We start from the raw sequence: 15625 nt of genomic DNA on the forward strand, positions 1-15625 counted from the left end.
TGACCTTGGACAGAAAGCACGTATGCAGCATGTCTTTTATTAGAGTAGTAGCAATCTGCAGAGCCCTCTTACATATTTACATTTTCTTCAGGTCATCAATGGGAAGGGGGTGGTTTAAAAAATGTTCCTTTGCTTCAAACACAATTGTTGCATTCTAGAAAGTCGAATCTATTTTATAATCTTTTTCAGCCCAGGGCTGATATTTGGCCTACTGAATTCTCAGCCATGTTAATGTATTTTGTTCTGCCCCTTCAAGTTTCCTTTAATGTTTACATCCTTCCCTGATGGTGTTCTGCAGATAAAGAAGTGCCACCTATAGGTTAATCTTTCATTAGAAATACTAACACCAAACAAGTATCAATAGATTCACTGAATTTATTGCAATTGAAGATTTCACTCGTTTCTATTTTATACTTAAAATGTTAAAAGATATTAGTGGGCTTTGCTTCAACAGGGCTCAATATTGTTTTTCACTTTTTTAAAAGATTAATTGTTGCATTGAAATCATTTTCATCATTCACAAAACATTTGGGCACATTATAACAATGTTCATTTTATCCAACATTAAAAGCAATCTAGATATAAGAAGCTATAAACTGAACCATGTTCTTCCTCCCAAACTCAAGTTGGGGGACAAAGTTTTGATATACAGTAGCTCTGTTAAGAGGCCATTCCACAATTTCTCAACTCAATTATTCAATAATTCATTGTAATGAAATGAATATCAGATTACTCATTCTAATCTTCATGCTAGTACCCCATTCCCACTACTTTTAATGGAAGAAAATTACAATAAAAGTGAAATGATCTTTTCATTTCCTCAATGTATTTATTTAAAACTAGCTGTCATAAGAGAAATTAGTGCAAAGTGCCTAATGCTGTAAGCACAATGTACATATTTGTAAGTGTTGAGAAGATGGGGTATAATCGCTGTGTATGAAATCAAAAATACAAAGGGCCTGAGTCAGCTGCTTTACTTTCTGATAACTCAAACAGTGCTGCCAGAAGAGACAGCATCCACTTAAATTAATGAACTGAGTAATTTAATATTAATAAAGTCCAGGTAATAATGTTGTGTTGTTTTGGGGAAGCCCAATTACATTTATTATTTAATAGCAGCAGACATCAGAATTTCAAATTTCTCATCTATAAAACTGTTGGCAAAGCCTCCTACCAGTTGAGATTTCAGCTCTAAAAATGAAATTAATGGTCTTACAGTACGATCATACATGTAATAAATAATCAGTTCTAAATTAGTTCATTTAAATTTTAGTTGTAAGCATGCAATAGATCAATGAAATAAATTTTGGGGCCATATAACTAAATGCATGACTGAAAACAAGAATGACTTATTAGTCCAGTTCTCATTTCATTCGCCTCTTGTATCTAATTACTGGATTATTAGGAGTATGTATCATAGTTGTGTAATTTATTGTTGGAAAGTATCCATCAACAAGATCAAATTCATATAGCCGAATTAAGGTGGACCAGATGGTCTTGATCTGTACAAATGCAAAATTTTCCCCAATGCAACGATGGCGACCTAGACAGAGGAAAAGAAAAAGTTACTAGTCTGATAAGTAAAGCTCTTAAAAAGTAGCTGAACTTCCTTAATAATTAACGGATGGGTGAAGCATCTTTGGGTTACTCATGGATTTAAAAAGAAGAAACAAAGGGAAATTTTGGAATGGACTGCAACAGCAGAAGATATTGCACAAGTAAAGAGTTTTTAAATTCAGGCGATTTTAATCTTAAACCAGAGAATCATGAGCAGTATGTATCAGGGATTTAAATTATTTGAAAATATTAAGTCAGGCTTGACTTTATTCGTGAAAAATGAAATTTTGCAAAATTATAATAGGAATTGACCTAAACAAGCAAATTGTTCACTTAATATGATAAAAAGCAGCACCTAATGAGTAAGGTGGTAAAGTCAGACAGAACATTTCATGCAAAAGAGTTAGAGTATTTTACTATTGTAGAGTATTGTACTATTTTACAATTTGCTATTGAAATGGACAATGCATTTTCAGAAAGGGAAATAATATGGTGGAAAGTCAAATAATTGGTTGATCTATACCTAATAGTATTTTTTGGTTCCTAAATTGATCTGGTATCTGTGCACAGTTTTGCTCCCCTTACTTGAGGAAGATGTAGTTGCATTGGAGGTGGTTCAGAGAAGGTTCACTAGATTGACTCCAGAGATGCGGGGCTTGTCTTATGAGGAGAGATTGAGCAGTTTAGGCCTATACTCGCTAGAGTTTAGAAGGATGAGAGGAGATCTAATTGAGGTATATAAGATGCTAAAGGGGAATAGATGTGGAGCATTCTAGAACGAGAGGCCATAGTTTTAGGCTAAGGGGTGGTAGATTTAAATCAGAGATGAGGAATGGCATGACACTAGGAAGTTCTGAGGAATGAAGGGACCTTGGCGTGTGCGTCCATAGATCTCTGAAGGCAGAGGGGCATGTTAGTGGGGTGGTGAAAAAGGCATATGGGACACTTGCCTTTATCAGTCGAGACATAGATTACAAAAGTATGGAGATCATGTTGGAGTTGTTAAGAACCTTGGTGAGGCCACAGCTGGAGTACTGTGTGCAGTTCTGGTCGCCACATTATAGGAAGGATGTGATTGCACTGGAGGGGGTGAAGAGGAGATTCACCAGGATGTTGTCTGGAATGAAACATTTATGAAGCGAGGTTGGATAGACTTGGATTGTTTTCATTGGAGCAGAGAAGACTGAGGGGCGACCTGATCGAGGTGTTCAAAATTATGAGGGGCATGGACAGGGTGGATAGGGAGCAGTTGTTCCCCTTAGCTGAAGGGTCAGTCACAAGAGGACATAAGTTCAAGGTGAGGGGCAGGAGGTTTATGGGGGCTGTGAGGGAAAACCTTTTTATTCAGAGGGTGGTGACGGTCTGGAATCCGCTGCCTGGGAGGGTGGTGGAGGCGGGTTGCCTCACATCCTTTAAAAAGTACCTAGATGAGCACTTGGCACATCATAACATTCAAGGCTATACGCCAAGTGCTGGTAAATGGGATTAGGGAGGTAGGTCAGGTGTTTCTCACATGTCGGTGCAGACTCGATGAACCGAAGGGCCTCTTTTGCATTGTGTGATTCTGTGATTCTCAAAGGGTCGTGAATCTGTGGAATTCACTACCTCAGAGTGCAGTGGATGCTGGGATGCTGAATAAATTTGAGGAGGAGATAGACAGATTCTTAATTAGTAACGGGTTGAAAGGTCTGGGGAGAGGGGAGGAAATTGGAGTTGAGGCCGAAATGAGATCAGCCATGATCGTATTGAATGGCGGGGCAGGCTTGAGGGGTTGAATTGCCAACTCCTGCTCCTAGTTCTTATGTTCTTATCTGTTGACTGATTTGTAACTATCATCTGAAAAGTCCCTTCTGGGAATAATTAAATCTTGAATCATGTATGGATTAAATCAATAGGATGAACCCACATTTAGCCAGAAGGTCGTAACACATTAGTGAGAGATCTCGGCATACAAGTACACAGGTCCATGAAGGCAGCAGTTCAAGTAGACAAGGTTGTAAAGAGGGCATATGGAGTGCTCTCCTTCACTGGCAGAGGTATAGAATATAAAAGTAAGGATATAACGTTGGAATTATATAAAACACTGGTGAGGCCACAACTGGAGTATTGTGTGCAGTTCTGGTCACTACATTACAGAAAGGATGTAATAGCTCTGGAGAGTGTGCACAGGAGGTTTACAAGAATGTTGCCAGGGTTAGAAAAGTGTAGCTACGAGGAGAGATTGGATAGGTTGAGGTTGTTTTCCCTGGAACAAAGAAAGTTGAGAGGTGACTTGATTGAGGTGTACAAAATTATGAGGGGAATAGATAGAGTGGACAGGATAAAATTGTTTGCCTTGATGGAGAATTCTAGAACCAGGGGACATAGATTCAAGATAAGTGGCAGAGGGTGTAGGGGGGACATGAGGAAGAGCTTTTTTACGCAGAGGGTAGTGGGCGTCTGGAATTCACTGTCCCAGCTGGTGGTAGAGGCAGAAACTTTAAACACCTAAAGTGCTGTAAGCTGCAGGGCTATGGGCCGGGTGCAGGGAGGTGGGATTAGAAAGGGCACCTGGGTGTCCTCGGGCTTGCATGGACAAGATGGGCCGAATGGCCTCGATCTGTGCTGTAACTTTTCTATGGTTCTAGTTCACTAACTATCCACCCATTTGTTCTGCTCAAAGATCTAAATGTCAGTATGATAACCATCATTTGCTTTTGCCAAATTTCAGAAAAGGCTCAACAACCATAGGCCTACCTGCACCAAAAGGTACAAATGCAAACTTTTGCAGGGCTGCTGGGTTATCTTGGAGAAAGCGATCTGGCTTGAAATCGAATCTCTCAAACCAGGTGTCCCGAAGTCTGTGGTTAACAGTAGGAGATACACACACTTGGTGACCAGGAGGAATGGTGTAGCCAGCTACAGTCTGTAAAGAAATTAAAGCTCAGAAATACAAATGCTGCTCAGTTTCTTAATTCTAACAAGAGACAAGTAAAAAGCAGTAGAATATTGAACAAAATACCGATAGACTAATTAGTAATATTGCTCTGTGTTTCAATTGTACAAAACAGGAAGAACAGCTTTTCAAAACACAACTTATTAGGGCCTTGTAATAAGTACATCAAAAAAAGCCTAAATCAAATTAAATTCAATTAGTAAGGATAATGAGGCCAAGGAGTTATAATCAAAGGAGAGCAGTAAATAGTGACTTTGGTTAAATTAAGGCTTGATTAAATTTTGTTGCTAAGCTGGAGGAGGTTGGATGCGTTGGGGCAGGCGGTGGGGGTGGTATGTGGTGTAGAAGGGAGAGTGTGATTGAATGTGTCTGTGTGGAGTTGGGGGAAAGAGTGAGTGTGTCTGGCTCACTCACAGTTGCAGGATTCCCACTCACCCAGTGTGGGTGAGGATGAGGGTGAATAAGTATCAAAAAATTGGGAGTAGGCTGGGCAAACAGACTCTGTCCCCCCTCACACTCTAATGGTGATCTATCAATTTATTGTTTTGACATTGCTTTATTTTTGCTCAGCAAGTTGCTTATTTTGTTCATGCCGCATATTTATTTTGAAATTCATGTTTAAAGTTGTGCCAAACCTTATCTTTCTGACATTTGCACATCGGCCCCTTGAGTGAGAAGAAAATGGAAAAGTGGCCCCCTGAGTGAAAAGGCTGATATAGAACAATATCCACTAAAGCATCTAGGAGCATTAACAGCAACTACTCTAATTACTGAATCCTGATTGTAACTATAAGGATAATTGCTGGTCTCACCTGTTCATATGATATTGGTACAAGTTCAAATTGCGAAAGAACTGTACAAGTAATTCTGGCATGAAAGTCAAAAGTTTTGTGTTCTGTTAGCAAATATTTACCAATTCATTCTGAGCAAAGTCAAGTTATAAGACAGCCAACAGTGGCTCTCAGCTCCACAGAATCCCCAATGGCATTTCTAAAACTAAACATTAATTGTATTTCCTCAGGCTCTTTACACACCTGTGGAGTTCTTGCCATCCTCATCATCGTCATTATTGGAGGACGAAGCCTCAGTGTTTCCTTTAAGCAGCGATCCAACAAACTCATGTCCTTCAGCTACAAAGAAACCAAAAAGAAGCTTGATGTAAGCTGTGCAGTAATTACTAATGAATCTACCCCTGGCCAGTCCTTTTCCTCTTACGATCAAATACAAGAACTAGGAACTCGAGTAGGCCACTCGGCCCATTGAGCCTGCTCCACCATTCAATAAGATCATAGCTCATCCGATTGTGGCCACAACTCCACTTTCCTGTCTGCCCCCTTAACCCTCCCTTATAAATCAAAAATCTGTTTAACTCAGCCTTAAATATATTCAATTACCCCGCCTCCACTGCTCTCAAGGTAAGAGAATTCCACAGACTAACAACCCTCACAAAAAAAAATTCTCCTCATCTCTAATAAATGGGAGATCCCTAATTTTTAAACTGTCTCCTGGTTCTAGACTCCCCCCAAGGGGAACCATCCTCTCAGCCTTCACCCTGTCAAGTCCCCTTAGGATCTTATAAATTGCAATAAGATCACCTCTCATTATTCTAAACTCCAATGGTAAAGGCCTAACCTGCTTAATCTTTCCTCATAAGATAACCCTTTCATCCCAGGAATCAGTCAAGTAAACCTTCTAATGCAATTATATCCTTTCTTAACTAAGGAGATCAAAACTATGTACAGTATTCCAGGTGCAGTCTAAGACTCAACAGCTGTAGCAACAGTTCACTACTTTTATTCTCAATTCCCCTTACAATAAACACCAATATTCAATCTGTCTTCCTAATCACTTGCTGCATCTGCATACCAACGTTTTGTGATTCATGTACCACCAAGTCTCTCTCCATTCAAATAATATATTGCTTTTCTATTCTTCCTGCCAAAGTGGACAAGCTCACATTTTCCCACATACTCCATCTGCCAAATTTTTACTTACTCACTTAACCTATTTCAATCCCTTTGTAGACTCATTATGTCCTCTTGAAAACTTACTTTCCTACCTATCTTTGTGTCGTGAGCAAATTTAGCACCATACATTTGAGCCCTTCATCCAAATCATTGATATACATTGTAAATAGTTGAGGCTCCAGCACTCCACTAGTAACCTAAAAATGACCCATTTATCCCTACTCTCTGCTTCCTGTTAGCTAACCAATCCTCTATCGATGCTAATATATTACCCCCTACATTTTGTGTAGTAACCTTTGAGGTGGCACCTTATCGAATGCCTTTTGGAAATAAGTACACCATGTCTATAGGTTCCCCTTTATCCATGTTGTTTATCACTTCCTCAAAGAACTCTAATGAATTAGTCAAACATGGTTTCTCTTTCACACAACCATGTTGACTCGGCCCAGTTGTATTATGATCTTCTAAATGTCCTGCTTCAATGGGCCGAAGGGCCTCTGTCCATACTATAAACTCTATGATACTATGCTATCTTAATAATGGATTCTAATAGGAATAAAGGGACAGACGGAGAGGAGGTTATGCCACAGTGCGACACAGACCGAGTGCGAAGTCAGGAATTTGGTTCACTTGGTAAGTTTTACTCAAGTTTAAATTTAGATTAAGATTCAGGCTCTGTCATAGAACTTTCAAACTGCAAAGTTGGTTAAGTAACCTAGTTAAACAGGGAGCTGCCCTGTAGTGGCATTATCTGTCAATAAGCTGAAAGGGGTTGTCTCGGATTCTAACATTTTCCCTATGCAAGGTGTTAGGCTAACTGGCCTTTAATCTCCTGCTTTCTGTCTCCCTCCTTTCTGGAAAAGAGGAGTTACATTAGCAATTTTCCAATCTGCTGGGACCTTTCCAGAATATAAGGAATTTTATAAGATCACACCATCTACCATCTCTGCAGTCTCTTATTTTAAGATCCTAGGATGCAAGCCATGAAGCCAAGGGGACTTGTCAGCCTTTAGTTCTAATAGTTTTCTCATTATCTTTTCCCAAGTGATTGTGATTGTTTTAAGTTCCTCCCTCCCTTATACCGCTTGATTTTCAAGTGTTCTTGGGATTTTTTTTATGTCTTCTACAGTGAAGGCAGACACAAAGTACCGATTCAATGCTTCCGTCATTTCCTTTTTTCCCATTATTAATTCCCCAATCTCACCCTCTAAGGGACCAACACTCATTTTAGTTATTCTTTTCCTTTTTGAAAACTTGTAGAAACTCTTTTTTGTATTTTAGTTGGCATTCTTTAATACACTAATTCTCTCTCATTAATTTTACTAACTACTCTTTGATGGTTTCTAAAATCTGTGCAATCTTTTGAACTCCATTAATCTTAGCAGTATTGAACACTCTTTCCTTCAATTTAATACTATCTTAACTTCCTTAGTTAGCCACAGATGGTGCAGCTTTCTCAGAGTCTTTCTTTCTCAATGGAATATATCTTTGCTAAGAGTTTTTTTTAATCTTTCATGGGGTGTGGGCATCGCTGGCTAGGCCAACGTTTTTATTGCCCATCCCTAATTGCCCTCAAGAAGGTGGCAGTGAAAAATCTTCTTGAACCGCTGCAGTTTAAGTGGTGCAGGTACGCCCACAGTACTGTTAAGAAGTGGTTCCAGAATTTTGACCCAACAATACGGTGATATATTTTCAAGTCAGGATAGTGTGTGTGGCTTGGAGGGGAACATGCAGGTGGTGGTGTTCCAATGCATCTTCTGCCTTAGTCCTTCTAGGTGGTAGAGTTTGCGAGTTTGAAGGAGCCTTGGTGAGTTTCTGCATCATGAAGATGGTACACACTACTGCCACTGTGTGTCAGTGGTGCAGAGAGTGGATGTTGGAGGTGGTGGATGGGTTGCCAATCAAGTGGGCTGCTTTGTCCTGGTGTCAAACTTCTTGAGTATTGTTGGAGCTGCACTCATCCAGGCAGTGGGAATATTCCATCACACTCCTGACTTGTGCCTTGTAGGTGGTGGACAGGCTTTGGGGAATGAGGAGGTCAGTTACTCGCCACAGAATTCCCAGCCTCTGACCTGCCCTCACAGACTCTCAGATGTTTTCAGCACAGAAGAGACCATTTGGCCCACAGTGTCTGCGCCGGTCAACAAAGATCTGACTACCTTAATTCCATTTTCCAATGCTTGGCCCATAGCCCTGGAAGCTATGGCAGCGCAAGTGAATATCTAAATAATACTTAAATGTTACGAGAGTTTCTGACTCAACCATTCTTTCAGGCAGTGAGTTTCGGACTCCCACCTCCCTCTGGGTGAAAAAATTACTCCTCAACTCCCATCTTATCCTTCTACCTCTTACCTTAAATCTATGCCCCCTGGTTATTGACCCCTCTACTAACAGAAAAAGTGCCTTCCTATCTACCCTATCCATGTCCCTCATAATCTTATACTCCTCTATCAGGTCCCCTCTCAACCTTCGCTGTACCAAGGAAAACAACCCCAGCCTATCCAATCGTTCCTCATAGCTCAGACCCTCCAGCCCAGGCAACATCCTGGTCAATCTCCTCTGCGCCCTCTACAGTGCAATCACATCCTTCCTATAATGTGGTAACCAGAACTGCATGCAGTACTCTAGTTGTAGCCTAACCAGCGTTGTATACAGTTTCAGTATAACCTCCCTGCTCTTGTATTCTATGCCTTGGCTAATAAAAGCAAGTATCCCATATGCCTTCTTAACCACCCTATCTACCTGCCCTGCTACCATCAGGGATCTGTGAATATGCACACCAAGGTCCCTCTGATCCAGGGTCTTACCAGTCATAATGTAATCCCTTGCCTTGTTAGCCCTCCCCAAGTGCATTACCTCACACTTTTCCGGGTTGAATTCCATTTGCCACTGCTCTGCCCAGCTGACCAAAACTAAATCTAACCATCTCCCCTTGACATTCAATGGGATTACCATCACTGAAGACCCCACAATCAACATGCTGGGGGTTACCGTTAACTAGAACAGAACTAGAACAACCATATAATTACTGTGGCGTACATAAATGATGGTGTGCATAAATGATTTGGACTTAAGTGTATGATCAAGAAGTTCATGGGTGACACGAAAATTGGTAGGGTGCTAAATAGTGAGGAGGATAGCCTTCTACTTAAATTTAAGCCCTCTCTACCACCCTGGCTATATGACTCACCAAAATACTGGTCCCAGTATGGTTCAGGTAAAGACTGTCCCAATGGTACAGCTCCCACTTTCCCCAGTACTGGTGCCAATGCCCCATTTCTCCTGCACCAATCTTTGAGCTATGCATTCAACTCTCTAATCTTCTTTACCCTCTGCCAGTAGTTTGTGGATCAGTAGTAATCCAGAGGTTATTACTTTTGTGGTTCTATTTAATTTAGCCCCTAACTGCTCATAATCCTCAAGCACAATCTTTTTCTTAGTCCTATCTATGTCATTGGTACCCATGTGAACCACAACAACTGGATCACCCCCTCCCACTTCAGCCCCAAGCAGATGTCCCAAACCCTGGCACCAGGCAGACAGCGTAACCTCTGGACTCATGCTCTTGGCTGCAGAGAACTCTGTCTATTCTCCTATCTATAATGTCACCTACTACCATTACATTTCTATTTACTTCCTCCACTTAATGACTCCCTGTACCGTGGTGCCATGGTGAGTTCGCTCATCCACCCTGCAGCCCCCATACATGTCCACACAAGCTGCAAGAGCCTCAAACCTGTTGGACAATTGCATGGGCTAAGGCTCCTCCATTTCTACCTTCTCTATCCCCATCCTGTTCCTGACTACAGACCATGTCAGAAGAATCTAGCCCAAAGGGTGTGACTGCCCCAAGGACAAAGTGTTCAGGTGACCTTCCCCCTCCTTGACGCATCGCAGTATCCAAAGCTCAGCCTCTTGCTCACTAGCTCTGAGTTGAAGTTCCTCGACTTCACTCGACAAACACTTACTACAGTTGTGCCTTGGCTCACACTGGCATCTACCAGTGCCTACATACTGCAGTTACACATCGCTGCCCTGCCATTCTTGTGTTTTAATTAACTAATAATTTTCTTAATTAAAGTTTAATGACTCTAGTCCCACTTGTACTTATTATTATTTCAATTAATGTTATACTTATATATGTTAAAGTTACCACTAAAATTCCCTAGTTTAGGCAAGAAAAAAACAGAAATTATCAACCAATAACTTACCTTCTATCAGGACCACAAGTGTGTCCTGTTACGTCACACTTCAATTTTCTTTAGAATACTCTGAAACCACATCCAACCCTCCAGCTCTTCAAACTCCTGCCACTGTCCCTAGGTTACCCCTATTTCTGGTGTGAAACATGTGTCTTCTACAGCTTCTGGAGGCAGAAAAAAGGAACTCCTCTTCCTGCACCCCCCTGCATCGAATTCCCACATGAATCAAATTCCTGACTTTGCACTAGCTCTACATCACACTCCGCCATAGTCTACTCTCTGTGCATCCCGCTACTCCCTGCAGTTTGCAAATCTGTCTGCTTTTATAGAGTACTGATGACTTGCTCCCAAGCTGCAATGCCAGCTCAGCTTCTTGCTATAATAATTAACACCTATTCAAGGTGATGGTTCAATGGACAAACAAAGAAAAAGACAATTTAATGTTATTGTCATGAATCCCTCCCATCAAATCCACAAGCATAAAAAGACTCAGAATTCATCAGTGATACTGGTACTAAAGTGGAAATCGAAATATTCACAGAGGTGCTCTGAGGTTAAAGAGACGTGCTGGTAAAGATTAGGGACATGTCACTCAGAAAATACTTATACGTTGGGCACAATGCAAATCTGAAAAACAATGACTACTAAAAAAGCTAAAGTTGGTCCATCCTTCACTTTGAAGGGCTCAAAAAAAACTTTAAATGGGAAAACAAGTATATAATACCATACAAGTAAAACAACATATAAAGTATGTAAAACCATCCCATGAAAGGAACAAAGGTCTTTGATCAGGGATTCTGAAAAATGGGTAGAAAGTCAGAAGCTGTGGATCCACCCTTGTGTGACAGCCTTTTCTCCAGACTCTGCACAAATTCTATTCCACTCCACAGAGAGGCTCACATTTTAACATAAATGAGAAGTACATAATAACTGGGTTTAACTGTCCATAGTTCTGTACCATAGCTTACAAATCTTTCTACATTTTGCAGTTTAAGTCAAGCATGTACCTGATCAAAGTGTAGAGGTGGCAGATCCTCCCCACACACAGCTTTCTGCTCTGCATAGCAACGTTCCTGCAGCTCTTTGTCTTTAGCCAAGAAAAATCCCATCCAAGCACTAGTAGTGGAGGAGGTATGTTGCCCTGCCAACAGCAGACCAATAAGCAAACCTGCAATTTCATCGTCAGTCAGACGGGTACCATCCCTCGAAAAACATAAAACAAAGTAAATAGTAGTTATATAGCAAGAGATGACTGAAATATAACACATGTCATCAAGAAAAGTTAGTAAAAGTTTATTATGGGTGCAGAGCTGCTGCTTTCCACATAGAGATCAGAAAGAGGCCATTCAGCTCATCGTGCCTATGCCTGAAGAGCTATTTAAAACACTCCTATTTCCCAACTGCTACCCAAAGCCCTACAAATTCTTTAATTAGGTATCCAATTCTCTTTTGAAAGATCATTATCCTTACAGACTATTGTACAAATAGCACAAAAACATAGTCACTGTTTTTAATATAGGAGGAAAGCAACAAAAATCTAAACTGCACGAATATAGTGACTAAGAAATGTAGCACATTGTTTACATATGCAGTACATATCTTTCAACACACTTCAGCATTGTTCTTGAAACTAATTTGAGTATTATTTGTCAGGACCTATTATTTCATCTCCTTTTAAAAATTTCTACGTGTCTTAATCCCAATCCCAGCCGAAATGTTGGAGTACGTGTATATCAAACATGAACAGGGTTTCATTAATTCAGGGCGAGAATAGCATTTCAGATTTAAATTAAAGATTCCAAGTTTTTAGCTTCACTTCTCAATACTAAAAGATTAAGTGCAAAATTCTTTATATTTAATGCTAATTATTAGAAATTTACAGGTTTTCCCATCTAGAAGGACAAGGGCAGCAAATGCATGGAAACACCACCATCTTCAAGTTGTCTTTCAAGCCACACACAAGCCTGACTTGGAAATACATCGCTGTTCTTTTACTGTCGCTGGGTTAAAATCCTGGAACTCCCTCCCTAATAACACTGTGGGTGTACCTACAACGCTTGGACTGCAGCAGTTCAAGGCAACAGCTCACCACCACCATCTCAAGGGCAGTTGGGGATGGGCAATAAATGCTGGCCTAGCCAGCAATGCCCACATTCCGTGAAATAATATATTATCTCCTCATTCACTTATATAAACTGTGAGCTTTTTGAAAGCAGAAAAAACATTGATAGTACTCAGAGCTGAAGACTCACTTGTAAGTAGCATCCAATAAGGTCTCTAATATGTCATTCTCCTTCTCACTTGACTCCCTCCGTTTCTGGATCACCTTATAGAAAATATTCTTGATTTCTTGGTGTGCTTTATCCCGTCGCCTATCCAGAAATAAAGAGGGAAGTTTTAATGATTGAAGAGATTGAAAAGATGTGTTTGAAATTAATTTGACAAGAACACATAAGTTCTAATTAGAGAACATTGAGAACATGATGGGAAATCATACATCAATGTGCACAAATCTAATTATAATCAAGAACATCCCAAGCTGTATTTGGCCAAAAATGTTCTAACAAGACATACAATTACACTATTTTAGCACTTGGTATTTCCCCCTTACCCCATACACCAGCAGTTCCATTAAACTTTCATGAAGGTCACCAGGGATTAGTTTCTCAGGCTGGGAGCCATCTTCTCTACATACCTCCATTAAATGTTCATTCTTCATGAGTAAGCCTATTCAGCAAAGAGACAGTGCACACACACGTGGACCTGGCCCTACATGATACACAAACTACAGCTTTAATGTTCTTCTATAATGGAGCGCACAAAATTGCATGAAGTAGTCCATAGCTGAATCATTTCCTTGTACAATTTCTTTACTCTTTTATTCTGTTTCTTATCGTATTATCTCAAAAATGCTATTGACTTACATATTATACTTCCTCTCCTTTTAAAACAACATATCATTTGTCAAAAAACAATCTCTCCTTCTCTTCAAGTATCCTCTTTCAAATCTGCTGCCATCACCCCTCACCTGAAAAAAAAACTGTGGATCCTCTGTCCCTACAAACTACCACCCTATCTCCAACTTCCCTTTCCTCTCCAAAGTCCCAGAATGAGTTGTCGACCAAATCTGTGCCTTTTTTTCCCTGGAACACATATGCTTGAATCCCTCCAATCAAGTTTCCACTCCTGCCAGAGTATCAAAACAGCTCTCATCAAAGTCACAAAAGGCCTCCTATGTTTCTATGGCAGAGCTATGCTGTCTGTTCAGTAGGTCGCATGGAGAGGTTCTGAATTTTGTATGGTTCAATATTAAGTGTTTATTGATGACACATAATTATGTACTGTTATGAAATAGAGATTGTTTAAGTAAGTTATATTTGTATTTGTGGGTGTTAGGAATGAGTTTTATCTTTAATGTTTAAGTTTGATTTGTATTTCTGTATCTGTAAGAAAGGTCAAGTTGAGTTTTAGCTTCACTTTAAATGCTGCCTGCATTTCTAACGAGGGTTTTACGACTGTTGCAGCTAAGTTAAACAAACAACAGTCGAGAAACTGGGCAGTTGCCTAGCTGTTGAGTTCAGTTGGTTTTGAAGACAGCTGCCAGGAGAGACTGGAGCAAAGGGGACAGATAGCCAATCCCAAGTTAAAGAAAACGCCCATAAATCAGGGGAGTGGAACATAAAGTCCCAAAAAGACCTCCTAGCCAAAGGGAAGGACAGGAACCTGGAAAAGATCCTGTTAAGTGAAGTTAAGAGTGAGGGGCAGAAAGAAAGGCTCCAAGCTTCAGATTTAAAGAGGCAAAAGCTACAGAAAGCAGATTTAAAGCGGGAACAGCTTGTAAGAGGCCAGAAGGTCCAAAGAGACAACTGAGGGTCTGTAACTCTTTGCTATGGACATATGAAGTAGGGGTGTACTGTTGACAACTGAGTCAGTGAGAGAGAGAGAGTGCATGGAAGAAAGCTTGAATGCACGTGGTGGCCCAGGGAAGGAGAGTTCACAATCCTGGAGGTGAACCCTTGTGCAAGGCATCTGAGAGAAAGCATTGGTTTGGGATAAGATTCCAAAGCGAGCTCTTGGAGAGTGAAGATTCGTGTGAAGAAGGAGTTCAATGAGACGGGTTGGCTCACGATGTGACAAGTGTCTGGAGGGAGTTGAAGAGAGATTACAGCATCTCTCTGGGGTGGCATCTGTCACTTGGTTTCAGAGTGTGTTGTGCCCAACCACAGGTTGCCTATTGATTTACAAGAGCTGTACTTACTGTGAACATTAGAACATTAGAATATGAGATAACTTGTGTTATCCTTACAAATCTGTATATATCTGTATAGTTGTGGGTGAAGGAATAATATAATGTTATCTTTTCTTGTTTAATAAATGTTTTATGATTTTGTTAAAAGTTCATTAGTTAACCCCTGTGACTCTGTTCAATAGCCCCTCTCCACATATTTAAACAAACAAATAAAAGTTAGGATCTATCAAGCTGGGTTCCAGGAATCAGGCCTGTCCAGTGGTAACCTCAGCTGGGGATCATAACAGTACATATATGCATAAGCTATAAGCCAACTCCATGCTTGCTTCTATATATGTCTCTGTCCAGTGCACAAGTGATCATAGTCTCAGGTCATGTGTCCCTTTACATCACACTGTGGGCAGTTGTTTCCCTGTCCCACATTAACCCTTGCTATGCCAGATACCCTTATACTACACGTCCCCTTAAGTCTTTACCCAAAATATTTACATTACAATTGTACTATTCTTTCTCCCCCCTCAAGTTTCTGACTTTATAAATTTAGTCTGTCTGGAGACTTGACAATTGTTCCAGATATTGTTCATATGCAGACGAGTGATAGGCTACAACTCAAACTCGAATCAACAAAGGATGCCCAAATCAACAGAGCCTATGTTTCTGGCCCTTGGTTGTCTTCTTCTACACCTTGAAGTTGAACTTTTCTTTGTCAACTCTC

General features: G+C 40.5%; 1 protein-coding gene across 1 annotated transcript in view; it reads right to left on the minus strand.

Moving 5' to 3' along the window:
• Positions 1 to 361: 361 nt before the first annotated feature.
• LOC121276547 (lanosterol 14-alpha demethylase) overlaps positions 362 to 15625 on the minus strand; it is a 47747-nt gene continuing 32483 nt past the window's right edge. Inside the window, exons 6-10 of the mRNA XM_041185097.1 lie at positions 12914 to 13033; positions 11669 to 11864; positions 5527 to 5622; positions 4294 to 4462; positions 362 to 1543 (exon numbers count right to left, since the gene is read on the minus strand). Of these exons, the coding sequence (XP_041041031.1) occupies positions 1365 to 1543; positions 4294 to 4462; positions 5527 to 5622; positions 11669 to 11864; positions 12914 to 13033 (760 nt within the window). The 3' untranslated portion in view covers positions 362 to 1364. The remainder of the gene's footprint in view (positions 1544 to 4293; positions 4463 to 5526; positions 5623 to 11668; positions 11865 to 12913; positions 13034 to 15625) is intronic.

This window comes from Carcharodon carcharias, chromosome 3 (assembly GCF_017639515.1).
Source record: "Carcharodon carcharias isolate sCarCar2 chromosome 3, sCarCar2.pri, whole genome shotgun sequence".
Taxonomy (NCBI): Eukaryota; Metazoa; Chordata; class Chondrichthyes; order Lamniformes; family Lamnidae; genus Carcharodon; species Carcharodon carcharias.